Consider the following 14,865-nt stretch of genomic DNA (forward strand, 5'->3'; position numbering starts at 1 on the left):
TGGTTTGGTTATTAGAGAAAACATAGAATATGGATGAATAGAACAAAACAGAGAGAGTCTAGAAATTGCATATTTTACATTGAGTCTATTCATTTGACAATTTATTTCACAAAGGCACTAAGGCAATAAAATAGGGAAAAGAAATTGTTTTCAATAAATGGTGCTATTCCAAGTCAATGTCCAAGTTACAAAAAAAAAGTAAAAAAAAAAAAAAAGAATGAATGGTGCTAGAACAACTGTATATCGGTGAAAACAAACGAACATCAACTCTAACCTCACACAGTACCAAAAAATTAACTCCAAATGGATTACTAGACCTGCATGTAAAACTACTATAAAACTTTACAAGAAAACATGTGCAAAAATCTTTGAGACCCTGGGGTAGTTGCAGGACTCCCAGAACACAAGCGAACAAAAACTAGATAAATTAGTTTTCATCGGAAGTTTTTAAAAAATCTTTCAAAAGTCAATATTAAGAAAATGAAAAGGTAAATCAGAGATTGGAAGCAAATATTCACAAGGACTTGCATCCAGAATGTAAAATGTTGCCAGGAATGTCAAATGACACAACTGCTCTGGAAAAGTTTGTATGTTTCTTAAAAACTTCAACATACACCTACCCTACAGCAGCCGCACTGTTACGGGCGGGAGGCCCTGCACAGCCCCGGAGGCCAGGAGTCTGACAACAGGTAGCAACGGTGAACACCACCCCCTGACTGGGTGACCCCACTCCTAGGTGTTCAGCCTGCTCGTGCTGAGTGTTGGGTCTGGGACTTGATTTCCCTCTCCCACAAGCTAGCGACCTGTCACTGTCTCACGGATGCCGGAGGACTCACTACTCACACACAGCAGACAGTGTGTGCATCAGCGTGGTTGTCACTCACCCTGTGCCCGCAGTCCCAGGGGGTGACAAGGAAGGGTCAGGCTGCTGCTGCATGTGCAGCTGAGGACACTGAGCTCAGGGAATCCTCCTCTTTTATAGCGAACAGCAAACACAGCTGCTCTGTCCTGACGGGAGGCGTCCGCTTGTCTTCCAAGCCGCCAGCTGCAAATACAGCCCTGAGATGTGCCCCAGTGATGGCCTTGGGTGTGCCCCGCACAGCCAGGCCGGCACGCTCAGCACACAGGCGGCTGACTCTCCCGACACTGAGCACGTGTGCAAAACAACGCTCGGCTGAGACATGCCACAACCCTGAAACAGCCGGAACAGGCAAGACCCACACAGCACGTGCGTGTCCCGTGTAGCTGACACGGAGCGAACGCCAAGGTGGTTGACAGTGTGCACAGAGGCTGTAATCAGTACATCGAGGCAATGCATACACTGTGCATGCGTATTTCCCTGTTTACTCGTAGAATATTTCCTGAGGATTCACAGGGAACTGCCAAACCAGATGCCTCCAGGCAGGGACCAAGCTGAGGAGACTTTCCTCTGAGGTTTGAACCAGGTGAACGCACTACCTGTTCAAAACGTCAGTAAATGAGACATAAATGCCCAGTGCCTCAAACACTCATCACCTCCGGCCTCTGCACTGGAATTAAAGCATAATAAAAGCAGGAAATTTGGTTCTGACCCCTCCCTAGACCGCCCCACCAGAGAGACCACTGCTTGCAGCCGCACGGGAAAGCTACTTTCTTATTTAATGTGACGAATCTGTTCCCCAAACAAACCTCTGCTGAGTGCACCCTCAGGAGCTCGTGCCCACTGCCCACCGCTGCAGGGCCCCGGCGCCAAAGCCTGGGCCTCGGGACGTGGCCCCTTCTCCCCCTCACCCCAGCCCTGCAGAGCCCCGCTCCATCCAGCCCCCAGCACAGCAGGTCAGCCCGCGCACGCCCACCGCGGGGCCACCGCACAGCTCGCACACAAGCCTTCGGCCGAGGCCGGGAGGCCAGCTTGCGTCCCCAACACAGGCCACACACGGACACTGCCCAGCAGGTGTACACCCCTCCACACACAGCCTCACACACACACGTACAGCCTCACACAGCCTCACACACTCACACACAGCCTCATACTCACACACACAGCCTCACACACACACACGCACAGCCTCACACAGCCTCACACACACAGCCTCACACACACAGCCTCACACTCACACACACAGCCTCACATAGACACAGCCTCACACACACACACACACGCACAGCCTCACACACACACACAGCATCACACACACGCACAGCCTCACACACACAGCCTCACACACACACGCACAGCCTCACACACACACGCACAGCCTCACATACACGCACAGCCTCACATACACGCACAGCCTCACACACACACGCACAGCCTCACATACACGCACAGCCTCACATACACGCACAGCCTCACACACACAGCCTCACACACACGCACAGCCTCACACACACAGACACAAATAGCCTCAGACACACACACTCACACACAAACACAGCCTCACACACACAGCCTCACATACACGCACAGCCTCACACATACAGCCTCACACACACACGCACAGCCTCACATACACACGCACAGCCTCACACACAGACACAAACAGCCTCAGACACACACACTCACACACAAACACAGCCTCACACACACACAGCCTTACACACACAGCCTCACACACACACAGCCTCACACACACACACCTTCACACACACACCCTCACACACACGCACAGCCTCACACACACACACACAGCCTCACACACCTTCACACACACAGCCTCACACACACACACCCTCACACACACACCCTCACACACACCCTTACACACACCCTCACACACACACCCTCACACACACAGCCTCACACACCCTTACACACACCCTTACACACACCCTCACACACACCCTCACACACAGCCTCACACACCCTCACACACCCTTACACACACACCCTTACACACACCCTTACACACCCTTACACACACCCTCACACACACCCTCACACACACACAGCCTCGCACACCCTCACACACACACCCTCACACACACAGCCTCACACATACACACACACAGCCTCACACACCCTCACACACACAGCCTCACACACACACAGAGCCTCACACATGCACAGAGTCCTCCTGGCACTGGCCGGCCCCAGCTGTGCCTGTGTCCTGCAAGCCCTGCCCCCTGACTGCACCTCCCCAAGGGTGTCCCCCTACGGTGTCCCCAGCCGCTCCGCCCCCACTGGGGCCCTGGGAGCAGGACCCTCTGCAGGAAGCCGCCCGCGCGTTGTCTGAAGCTCACTTTTTTCCATGAAAACACAGACCCCCCTGAGCAAGGAACAGGGAACACAGAGACGGATACGTTACTGTTTCTGGAGCGGCTTCCTCCTCTTCCTCCCCGCGTACGTGCACTCGCCCGGCGGGATCATGGTCCTGGGCCCTGGAAAATCGGGGGTGTCAGGGCGACCTCCGCAAACCAAGTGAGCCTGACCTCCCTCGCGGTCCCTGCAGCCCACTCCCCGCACCCCAGCACCCCACCTCTGTGCAGTCCCTGCAGCCCACTCCCCGCACCCCAGCACCCCACCCCTGTGCAGTCCACCTGGTCCCTGCAGCCCACTCCCCGCACCCCAGCACCCCGCCTCTGTGCAGTCCCTGCAGCCCACTCCCCGCACCCCAGCGCCCCACCCCTGTGCGGTCCCTGCAGCCCACTCCCCGCACCCCAGCGCCCCACCCCTGTGCGGTCCCTGCAGCCCACTCCCCGCACCCCAGCGCCCCACCTCTGTGCAGTCCCTGCAGCCCACTCCCCGCACCCCAGCGCCCCACCCCTGTGCAGTCCACCTGGTCCCTGTAGCCCACTCCCCGCACCCCAGCGCCCCACCCCTGTGCGGTCCCTGCAGCCCACTCCCCGCACCCCAGCGCCCCACCCCTGTGCAGTCCGCCTGGTCCCTGCAGCCCACTCCCTGCATCCCAATAGCCCCACCCCCGTGTGGTCCCTGCAGCCCACTCCCCGCATCCCAGTAGCCCCAACCCCGTGTGGTTCCTGCAGCCCACTCCTCACACCCCAGTGGCACCCCCCAGAGGTCTCTGAAGCTCACTCCCCACACCCCAGCGGCCTCCCCACCCCATCCCTGCAGCCCACTCCCCGTACCCCCAGTGCCCCACCCCCTGTGGTCCCTGCAGCCCACTCCCCGCACCCCCAGCGGGTCCCCCCATCCTTGAAGCCCACTCCCAGTGCCCCTCACAGGGTCCCGGTGCCGCAGAGCCACAGAGGCAGGACGAGGCCCACCTGCCCAGGCACAACAACAGGGGGAGGGTCAGCCCCTCAGGCCTTGCCCTTGGGGAACCCAGCGCTCAGGGGGCATCACTGGCCTGGGGGGAGGGACCCCCTCGGTGCCCAGGGCCACACCAGCCCCTGCCTGCCCGCCCTGCTCTGTGGAGCCGCAGGGTCTTATCCTCTTCCCCTGGGAGCCCCCGGCCTTTCCCTTCTGCAGGCAAATCTCCACTGCGTTCTGCAGTGCCGGACTCCCCTTTGGTCACTGGCCCGCAGCGCACCCAGCCCACGGTGCCACCACATGCCAGACACAGGCCGAGGAGCAGGCCCCAGCAGCTCTTGCCTATCCCCACCCAGGAGGGCATTGCCCTTCTTGTCTAGGATTCCCATATTTTTCCAGGCAGTGAGGTCCTCCAAGCCCTCACAGACATCCTGCAGGCCTGTGAGCAGCAACCACACACCCTGGCTCTGGGAGAAGGCTGGCACAACTGCTGTCCCATGTGTAAAGTGCCACAAGAGTATTGGGAAAGATCCACTTTAAATATAAGAAGCCACTTTGAATAGAAAGACCTAAGTAGGTTAAGTGAACAGACAGAAGAGACACCATGCAAGCATTAGTCAGACGAAGTTGGAGTAGCTATGTGGGTACAAAAAAGCAGATTTCAAGACAAGGAATGTCACCAGGGAAAACGAGGTATATTATACAATAATAAAGCGGTCGGTTTTTCAAAAGGACATGGCAATCCTCAATGTGTATGCACTTAGCAACAGAGCTTCAAAATATATGAAGCAAAAACTAATAAAGCCGAAAGGATAGTTCATCAGAGACAGCAACATTCCTATCTCAGTAATCAATAGAACAAGTAAGCAAAATCAGTAAGTAAACAGAATCTCCAAACAACAGACTTGAATTAATGGAAATTTATAAGAACATTCCATCCAACAACAGCAGAGTATGCATTTTTGGCACATGGAACATTCACCAAAATAGACCATATTCTGGGACTTAAAACAATCCTTAACAAATTTTTTTAAAAATGAAAATCATACAAAGTATGTTCACTGACATAATGGAATTAAACTAGAAAGATATCTGGAAAATTCCCAAATATTTGGAAAGAAACCCACTTCTAAGTAACCATAGGTCAAAGAGGAAGTCTCAACGAAAAATTTTAAATATTCAGAACTGAATGAAAATGAAAATACAAACATATCAAACTTTGTGGGATGCACCTAAGCAGTACTTTGAAGGAAACTGATAGTATTAAATGTTTATGTTAGAACAAATTAAAGGTCTAACATAACTAAGCCTCCAACTCAGGTAACTAAAAGAAGAGAAAATAAACCCAAATCAACCAAAAGGATGGAAATAATAAAAGAAAATCAACAAAATGTAAAACATAAAAATGGAGAAAAATCAATGAAAACAAAAGTTGGTTCTTTGAAAAGATCGACAAAATTAATAAATCTCTAGCCATACTGATCAACAAATAAAAAAGACACAAACTACCAATATCAGGAATGAAAGAGAAGACATCACTACAGATCCCACAGACATTAAAAGAAAAATAAGAGAATTATGTTATGAACTGAATTGTGTATGCACCAAATTCATATGTTGAAACCTTAACTTTGGGCCGGGCGCGGTGGCTCATGCCTGTAATCCTAGCACTCTGGGAGGCCAAGGCAGGCAGATTGCTCAAGGTCAGGAGTTCAAAACCAGCCCGAGCAAGAGCGAGAGCCTGTCTCTACTATAAATAGAAATAAATTAATTGGCCAACTAATATACATAGAAAAAATGAGCCAAGCATGGTGGCACATGCCTGTAGTCTCAGCTACTCGGGAGGCTGAGGTAGTAGGATCGCTTAAGCCCAGGAGTTTGAGGTTGCTGTGAGCTAGGTTGACGCCATGGCACTCACTCTAGCCTGGGCAACAGAGTGAGACTCTGTCTCAAAAAAAAAAAAAAAAAAAAGAAACCTTAACTTTGCATGTGACTGAATTGGAGATAGAGCCTTTACCCCTATAAGTGATTACAGTTAAACGAGGTCATAAGGGGTGGGTCCCTGGTCCCACAGAACTGGTGCTCTAATAAGAAGAGGAAGAGAAACCAGAGCTCGCCATTACTCTCCACACAGTGAGGAGGCAGCCGGAAGGAGAGCCCTCACCAGAAATCAAATCAGCCAGTTCTTGGGCTTCCCAGCCTCCAGAACTGTAAGAAAGAAATTTCTGTTGCTTAAGCTACCCGGTCTACAGTGTTTTGTTATGGCAGCCCAAGCAGATTAAGACAGATACTATCCCCATAAATTCAACAATATAGACGAAATGGAGCAATTCCTTGAAAGACACAAACTACCAAAACTCACCCAGGAAAAAATAGATAATTTTATATCAATTCCAACAAAGAAAATTCCAGGCCCAGGTGGTTTCACTGACATATATTCTACCAATTTAAAGAAGAAATAATACCAATTCTCCAAAATCTTTGGCAGAAAATCAAATAAAAAGTTTTAAATTGGCAACTTATTTATAAGTTCACCATTACCCTAATATCAAACTGGAGAGAAAAGAAAACTACAGGCCAACATCCCTCATGAACATAGACACAAAAATCCTCAATTAAATTCAAGTATTAGCAAATGGAATCTGCTAATATATAAAGAGGATAATACATCACAACCAGGTAGGGTTTATCCAAGAGAGATTTCAGGGCTGCTTCAACATCCAAAAATCAATCACCGTAATTCACTGTATTAACAAGCTAAAAAGAAAATACACAAGATCATCTCCATACATGCAACAAAACATTTGACAAAATCCAAATCCATGCATGATAATTTTTTAAAAAACTCTCATCAAACTAGGAATAGAAGGGAACTTAAGTGACTTGACAAAGGGCGTCTACAAAAAGCCTATAGCCAACACCACATCTAGTAGTGGAAGCCTGAAGCTTCCCCCAAGATCATGGCCACGGCAAAGAGGGGCTGCACCACCACGGCCATGAAAAGTCGCGTTTGCGCACTAGACAGGGCGGCACAGCGAGAGTCGTAAATGAACGAGAGTCGTAAAAACTGAAAAAGGAAGGAATAAAGCTCTATCTGTTCACAGGCAACATGACTGTATATGCAGAAAATACCAAAAGTTGGCCGGGCGCGGTGGCTCACGCCTGTAATCCTACCACTCTGGGAGGCTGAGGCGGGCGGATCGTTTGAGCTCAGGAGTTCAAGGACCAGCCTGAGCAAAAGCGAGACCCCATCTCTACTAAAAATAGAAAAAAGTTAATTGGACAACTAAAAATATATAGAAAAAATTAACCGGGCATGGTGGCACGTGCCTGTAGTCCCAGCTACTCAGGAGGCTGAGGCAGGAGGACCGCCTGAGCCCAGGAGTTTGAGGTTGCTGTGAGCTAGGCTGACACCACGGCACTCACTCTAGCCTGGGCAACAGAGTGAGATTCTGTCTCAAAAAAAAAAAAAACCAAAAAAGAAAATTCCAAAAGTTTTACAAAAACAAATCTCCTATAACTAATTATTGAGTTCAGTGAGTTGTAGGGTGAAAGGACAATATACAAAGGCCAATTGTATTTCTATATACTAGCCATGAATAATTGGAATTCAGATTCTTAAGAAACTAGTACTGTTTACAATAGTACTCAAATAAAAATCAAATGCTTGTGTGTGACTAAGCCCTAAAGAATAGGAGGGGAAATGTGGTGACAGAAAATTTAAGAAATAACAGCAGATACTTTTCCCAAAAGTAATGAAAATTTTAAACTTACAGATCCAAGAACTCAATGAGACCCAAGCACAAGAGACATGAGGAAAGTGACACCAACACACGTTATAATCACATTGCTCACAACCAGTGATAAGCAGAATAATTTTAAAAGCCAGAGGACATATGCATAGGGTGCAGAGAAACAAAAGTAAGGATGGCAGCAGTCACCTCGTCAGAAATGGTGAGAGAGAGAAGACCATGAAACAACATCTTTAAAGCTCTGAAAAAAATAAAAAATAAAAACCAGACTGAAACCTATAATTCTATGAGCCAGGAAAATATGTTTCAAAAATGAAGGTGAAATAAAGAGTTTTCAGGAATACAAAAGCTGATAGAATCCACTGCCAGTTGGTCCCCACTAAAGAAATGTGAAAGGAAGTCTTCCCGCCAAAAGAATATGAAACCAGATTGTAACATGGATTTACAAAATGGGAGAAAAAGCACAGGACATGGCAGCTACATGGGTAAATACATAATTTTTTAAATTATTATTTAAATATCTTTAAAAGATAATTGTTGGCCGGGCGTGGTGGCTCACGCCTGTAATCCTAGGAGTCCGAGGCGGGAGGATCGCTTAAGGTCAGGAGTTCAAGACCAGCCTGAGCAAGAGAGAGACCTGTCTCTACTAAAAATAGAAAAAATGTAACTGGACAACTAAAAATATATAGAAAAACTTAGCCAGGCGTGGTGGCGCATGCCTGTAGTCCCAGCTACTAGGGAGGCTGAGGCAAGAGAATCGCTTGAGCCCAGGAGTGTGAGGTTGCTGTGAGCTAGGCTGACGCCACGGCACTCACTCTAGCCCAGGCAACAGAATGAGACTCTGTCTCAAAAAAAAAGATAACTGTTAAAACAATAAAGTAACAGTGCAGTGTGGGATTTATAACTACATAGACCCCAAGTATATGGCGGTTATAGCACAGGACGAGTTAGGGGAGCAATGCTGTTCACAAAATGGTATAACAGCACTTGGAGTTGTGCCAGTTATCCATTTATTGCCTCCAGATTCCAAATCCCCCCTTCCTCGCCTGCTCTGCACTAGTGGGTTGGGCCCTGTAAGCATTTCTTCTTCGAGCGAGCACATAGCACCTGCCGGCAGAGGGCACGGGAGGAACCTTGCAGGAGGAAGGAGCATCTTGTGAATCCAGAGCTTCTGTGTTTGTCTGTTCCTGCCCACCACTGGCAGAGGCAGGGAAACTCGGGAACTTCCCTGCCCTCCAGGAGGCTGAACTCCAACTTTGGGGAGGGAGCCCCCTTCCTAGTGTGCTCCTTGGGCACTGTCCCTCAGCGCTAAAGCACCCTCCAGAGTTCCCTTTTCACCTCTATAGTTATTCCACTGTTGCAGCCAATACTTCTTAATAGTAACGTTTCTCAGTTCAAATAAAAAATTAAGTTAAAAATATGAAAAGCTAATTTCTTAAAAAGTCTGCATGTTTTAGAGATATACGCTAAAATACATATGAAAGAAATGGCATGTAGGAATTTTACTTCCACATAACCTGGGGAGGTTGGTGGAATCTCAATGGTCTGGAGTTAGCAGAGTAAGGTGGGTTTTTTTATTTGTTTTGTTTGTTTGTTTGTTTGTTTTTTGAGACAGAGTCTTATTCTCTTGCCTGGGCTAGAATGCTGTGGCATCAACCTAGTTCACAGTTACCTCAAACTCCTGGGCTCAAGCAATCCTCCTGCCTCAGCCTCCCAAGTAGCTGGGACTACAGGAACGTGCCACTGTGCCTGGCTAATTTTTCCTATTTTTAGTTGTTTGGCTAATTTCTTTCTATTTATAGTAAAGATGGGGTCTTACTCTTGCTCAGGCTGGTCTCGAACTCCTGAGCTTGAGCAATCCTCCCACCTCAGCCTCCCAGAGTGCTAGGATTACAGGCGTGAGCCAGCGTGCCCAGCCCAGAGTGAGGTTTTAATGAAACTGGATCAGCCAGTATTGATAGCTGGCAGATGATAAATTGGGCTCATTATGCAAATCTGCCCAGTTCTGTAAAAGATTTGAAAAATTCCATAATAAAAGGTTCAGGTTTTTTTAAAGAATTAAACAGAAAGAAAATGTGGCATAAGAACAAACAAACTATGGTGAATTGATTTTCAATGAGGGCGCCAAGGCCAATGGGGAAAGAATAATCTCTTCAACAAATGGTGCTTAGACAACTGGATATCCACATGTCAAAGAATGAAGTTGGACCCCTACCTCACACTATCTGAAAAAATTAACTTAAAATTGATTACAGACCTAAATGTACAACCTAAAACTATAATATTCTCGAAGAAAACAGTGGTTTTATTTTCATGGCCTTTGATTCAACAACAACCTTAAATTTGGCAATGGATTCTTAGATATGTCACCAAAAGCACAATAAAAGAAAAAAAGAGATAAATTAGACTTCATCAGAATTTTAAAATTTGTGTTTCAAAGGACACTATCAAGAAAGTGAAATGACAACCCACAGAATGGGAGAAAACATTTGCAAATCATATATCTGATAAGGGTCTAGTATCCAGAATATACAAAGAACTCTTACAACTCAACAACAAAAAGATAAACAACCCAATTTAAAAATGGGCAAAGGATTTGAACAGTCATTTCTCCAAACAATATATACAGATGGTCAGCACATGAAAAGATGCTTAGCATCATAAATCATTAGGGAAATGCAAAAAAAAAAAAATCCCTAAGTAGATACTACTTTACATAACTAAGATGACTATCATTTTTTTTTAAAAAATGGACTATAAGTGTTGGTAGGGAAGTGGAGAAACTGGAACCCTTTTGCATCGCTGGTGGAAATGTAACATGGTGCAGCTGCTATGGAAAACGGTTTGGTATTTCCTCAAAAAGTTAAACATAGAATTACTAAATGACCCAGTAATTCCACTCCTAGGTATATACCAAAGAGAACTGAAAGCAGCATATGTTCCAACAAAATCTTGCTCATTACTATTCACAACAGCCCAAAATGTAAATAACTCAGTGACCATCAACTGACAAATGGATAAACAAAATGTGGTGTACACATACAATGAAATAATACTCAGCCATAAAAAGGAGTGAAGCACCCACACCTGCTACAACAGGGATGCACCTTGACAACATTGTGCCACATGAAAGAAGCCACGCAGTGATTCCAGGTACACAACGCATCCAGAATAGGCAAGTCACACAGAGGGAAAGGAGGCTGCCAGGGACTGGGGGAGGGGAGCCACTGCTTAGCAGGTGAGCACCATTTGGGGGGATGAAAATGTTTTGCAACTAGACAGAGGTGGTGGCTGCACAGCTTTTTCAGTATACTAAAGGTCGGTGAAACGTTCACTTTTCAATGGTTAATTTTATGTTATGTGAATTTTGCCTCAATGAAAACATACAGACAGAAATTTACATATAACCATAACATTTCTTTTTTTTTTTTTTTTTTTTTTGAGACAGAGTCTCGCTTTGTTGCCCAGGCTAGAGTGAGTGCCGTGGCGTCAGCCTAGCTCACAGCAACCTCAATCTCCTGGGCTCGAGTGATCCTTCTGCCTCAGCCTCCCGGGTAGCTGGGACTACAGGCATGCGCCACCATGCCCGGCTAATTTTTTTTTTATATATATATCAGTTGGCCAATTAATTTCTTTGTATTTATAGTAGAGACGGGGTCTCGCTCTTGCTCAGGCTGGTTTCGAACTCCTGACCTTGAGCAATCCGCCCGCCTCGGCCTCCCAAGAGCTAGGATTACAGGCGTGAGCCACAGCACCCGGCCAACATTTCTTGAGTGTTAAGAAAGCAAGCAAGTGGCAGGAGAGAAGCTGGCACGGTGAGAACAGAGAGGCCCACAGGACATCTGGCAGAGAAGGCAGCAGGGAATGGTGGTCGCCACAGGGGCTTGTGGGGTCACACAAGGGTCTCTGAGCCGAGGAGTGACCCCAGGGAGAAGGCCCTGCACAGGCGGACGGGGTTGTGGACATGCTGGTGTCGCAGGGGCTGCGGGTTGGAGCAAGGATGGATGGGGTGGGCGGGTGGAGGGGTGGAGGAGAGACAGCACTTCGGAAGGGCCCGGCCCTCCCAGGGAGGTGGGGTGGGGCGTCTGGCCTCACCCTTGGCCGTGGCCATGTGCCTGGCTTGGGGCACTTCTCTGAGAAACCAGGTTGGGCACTTGGTGGCGGAAGGCCAGCGTGCAAGGCCACCCCGTCTCAACTGCAAGGCCTTTGGACTCAAACAGGAAACTCCCGAGCCACACCCAGGCCTGGCCCAGCCGAGGGGGCAGAACAGGCCAGGGACATTTCCCAGCACCCCAAGACTCCCCCCAACCCCCTAAGGTCACAGAAGGTGGAAGGGAACGGCCGACCTACACCAGCCCAGCAGACCCTGGTCCCAGCACCACCGGTCTGACCAACCCCTGTCCCCAAATGAGCGAGAGAGAGCAGCAAAGATTCCGGGGCTGGGGGATGGCCGGGAAGCGGAAGGGACGGGAACACTGTGGGGGCAGCGCCGCCCCTCCCCACTCACCTATGTCCAAACTCCCACCCGAGCAGTAGGAACCAGGGCAGGAGCCCAAGAGCTTGGTGCTGGCAAAAGGCTCCCAGCGTGGCCCTCTCTAGCCTCACACACCAGACACTCGCTGGTGACCACCCGCTGCCTGCCACACCGTGGCCACGTCACGTCTTCTTGGGTGTCTCCCTCAGGGCTGGGGAATGGCCCTAAAAGCACACGTTCTGGCAAAAAGCACCAAAGCAGATAAATCTCCCAAGATGCTGCCCATCGTGGGAGAATCAGTCTCGGGTTTTCCCTCTCTGTGCCTCGGGTCCTGCCTGTGCACCCCAAATCCAGGAGGCGGATGTTCTTGCAACAGGTTGCTCCATTTTACTGCATACTGTGCAGTCTCCTTGAGCAGACGGCCCCCAGCAGGTGGGCCCAAACTCCCCACAGCAATGCCCCAGGCAAGGCGCGGGCGTCCGGCCTGCTGCCAGCAGCTCCCCTCTCTGCCTGCATCACCGGTGGAGGCTCTTTGTGGCTTGGGCCAGGGTCCCTCTGCTGCCAGGGGCTGAGGTGGGGGCCGCGGGCCCAGCCCTGCCCGACGTACTGCACACAGGTACTCACGGGGCCCCCACGCTGCGCTACGTGTGAGCCGACCGCATTTCTCTGAGAAATCCGAATTTCTCTAAGCACGTTTCTCCTACAGTGAAAGTCATATCTGTTCATTTTAGAAAACACGGATAAGTGAAAAATGAAAATAAAGACCAGCCCAGGCAGTGGTATCTACCCACTGGCAGGTCTGGGCCCTCCGGTCTGCTTCCGACTGGGGCATTCTCAGGAGCTCTGGGGCCACGCTGACCCACTGCTTTGTGCAAGGCGTAAGTGACTCACTCTGTCCAAGTCCAAGTGCCACCGGTCACTTGCTCTGAGGCAGACGAGGTACCTACTTTGCTGTCCTCATCTGTAAAATGAATGACAACTGCCAACCACAGGCTCTGTGAGGACTGACGGAGGTGGCGTGGGCCCCCGGCATCCTTGGGCACTCGCTCACCCTTCTGCAAGTCCTCGAGGGCTGGAGCCTGTGGCTGGTCACACAGGGGTCCTGAGGGTGCAAGCCCTCCCTCCTGTGGGGTGGCCTGTGGGGTGGCCACAGCTGGACAGGCCCACTGGATGCTTCCCGAGTGCAGATTCCACCAGAGCCAGCCCCTCAAGCCAGCCAGGGAGCAGAGGCCCTTGGGAGGGGCCCACGGTGGAGCTGCCCAGGTCTCTGCCTGCTGCCTGCAGAGCCCTGGAGCACAGCCCAGGCCAGTCACCTGCCCACGGGCGACCCCTTGGCTCCCCCAGTGGGATCACAGCAGCCACCCAGGGCAGCGTCCCCCAGGGCTGTGCCACTCAGACTTCCAGCAACGCCAGGGTTCTCCGTCCCTCTCACAATATCCATAGTCTAGGATTTTCAGCCACTCGCTATAAGACTTCAATGGAAAAAAAAATTGGGGTGCTACTGAAACCAAGCCTGGACACAGCCCTTCACAAGGGTGAGGACCCACCGGCCTGGGGCTCTCTGCTGACAGATGAGCCCACTTTGCCCCCGCAGAGCTCAGCTCCACCCGCACCGAGCCCCCCCAAGGCCGAGGGGGCCTGTTGGAAGCCCCTCGTCAGCATCTGCCCAGAACGCTTCCGAACCAAACCCAGCAAAGGACGATTAGCGCAGCTGCCCCGACGTGGCACAGGAGTGTCAATCCACACGTGGGGGCGTGAGGGGGTGGGAACACCACCGATGGGGAAACTGAGGACCAGGAACAGCGGAACTACAATCACTCCCCTCAAAGGTCCGGTTTTTAAGTGAGGAGCGGCCAGTCGGACCACAGAGTGCCCGCCCCGTCCAGCGGCCCCTGGGCCTGGCGACACGAGGATGGGGTGGGAGGGGGTCTCGGGTGACGCAGGCGCCCACCGCGGGGGCACGAGGTGGGGTCCGCCGAGCGCACTTACCCGGGGCCGGCGGGGCGCAGAGGCTCGGGCGCGCCCGCGGGATAACCCGCCCGCCGGGGCCAGGAGCTGTGGCTGCGCCGCTCTCGGCGCCTGCATCTCGGGGACCGGCGCGGGGCGGGCCCAGAAGGACGGCCCCGCCCCGGCACGCGAGCCCGCCGCGCCCCGGAGCTGCCCGTGCGGGGAGGCGGCAGGGGGCGCCCGCGGGCAACCGCGCCCGCTCCGCGCCGCCGCGCACCGGTGGCCCCCGTTCCGGGTGGGAAGGGGTAGGGTCGTGCCCGCGTCCCCAGGGTCTGGGTGGGAAGCGGTGGGGTCGTGCCCGCGCCCCTGCGTCCCCCGAGTCTAGGTGGGAAGGGGTGGTGCCCGCGCCCCCCCCCGGGTCTGGGTGGGAAGGAGTCGTGCCCGCGCCCCCGGGTCTGGGTGGGAAGGGTTCGTGCCCCCACCCCCGCGCCCCCAGGGTC

The 14,865-nt window shown here is 51.1% G+C and overlaps 1 protein-coding gene across 1 annotated transcript in view; it reads right to left on the minus strand.

Annotated features, from left to right (window-relative positions):
- Window positions 1-14,502, minus strand: part of AHRR (aryl hydrocarbon receptor repressor) — an 81,063-nt gene extending 66,561 nt beyond the window's left edge. Inside the window, exons 1-2 of the mRNA XM_076007916.1 lie at window positions 14,408-14,502; window positions 3,288-3,360 (exon numbers count right to left, since the gene is read on the minus strand). Coding sequence (XP_075864031.1) covers window positions 3,288-3,349 — 62 coding nt within the window. The 5' untranslated portion in view covers window positions 3,350-3,360; window positions 14,408-14,502. The remainder of the gene's footprint in view (window positions 1-3,287; window positions 3,361-14,407) is intronic.
- Window positions 14,503-14,865: the final 363 nt, after the last annotated feature.

Source organism: Microcebus murinus, chromosome 11 (assembly GCF_040939455.1).
Source record: "Microcebus murinus isolate Inina chromosome 11, M.murinus_Inina_mat1.0, whole genome shotgun sequence".
NCBI lineage: Eukaryota > Metazoa > Chordata > Mammalia > Primates > Cheirogaleidae > Microcebus > Microcebus murinus.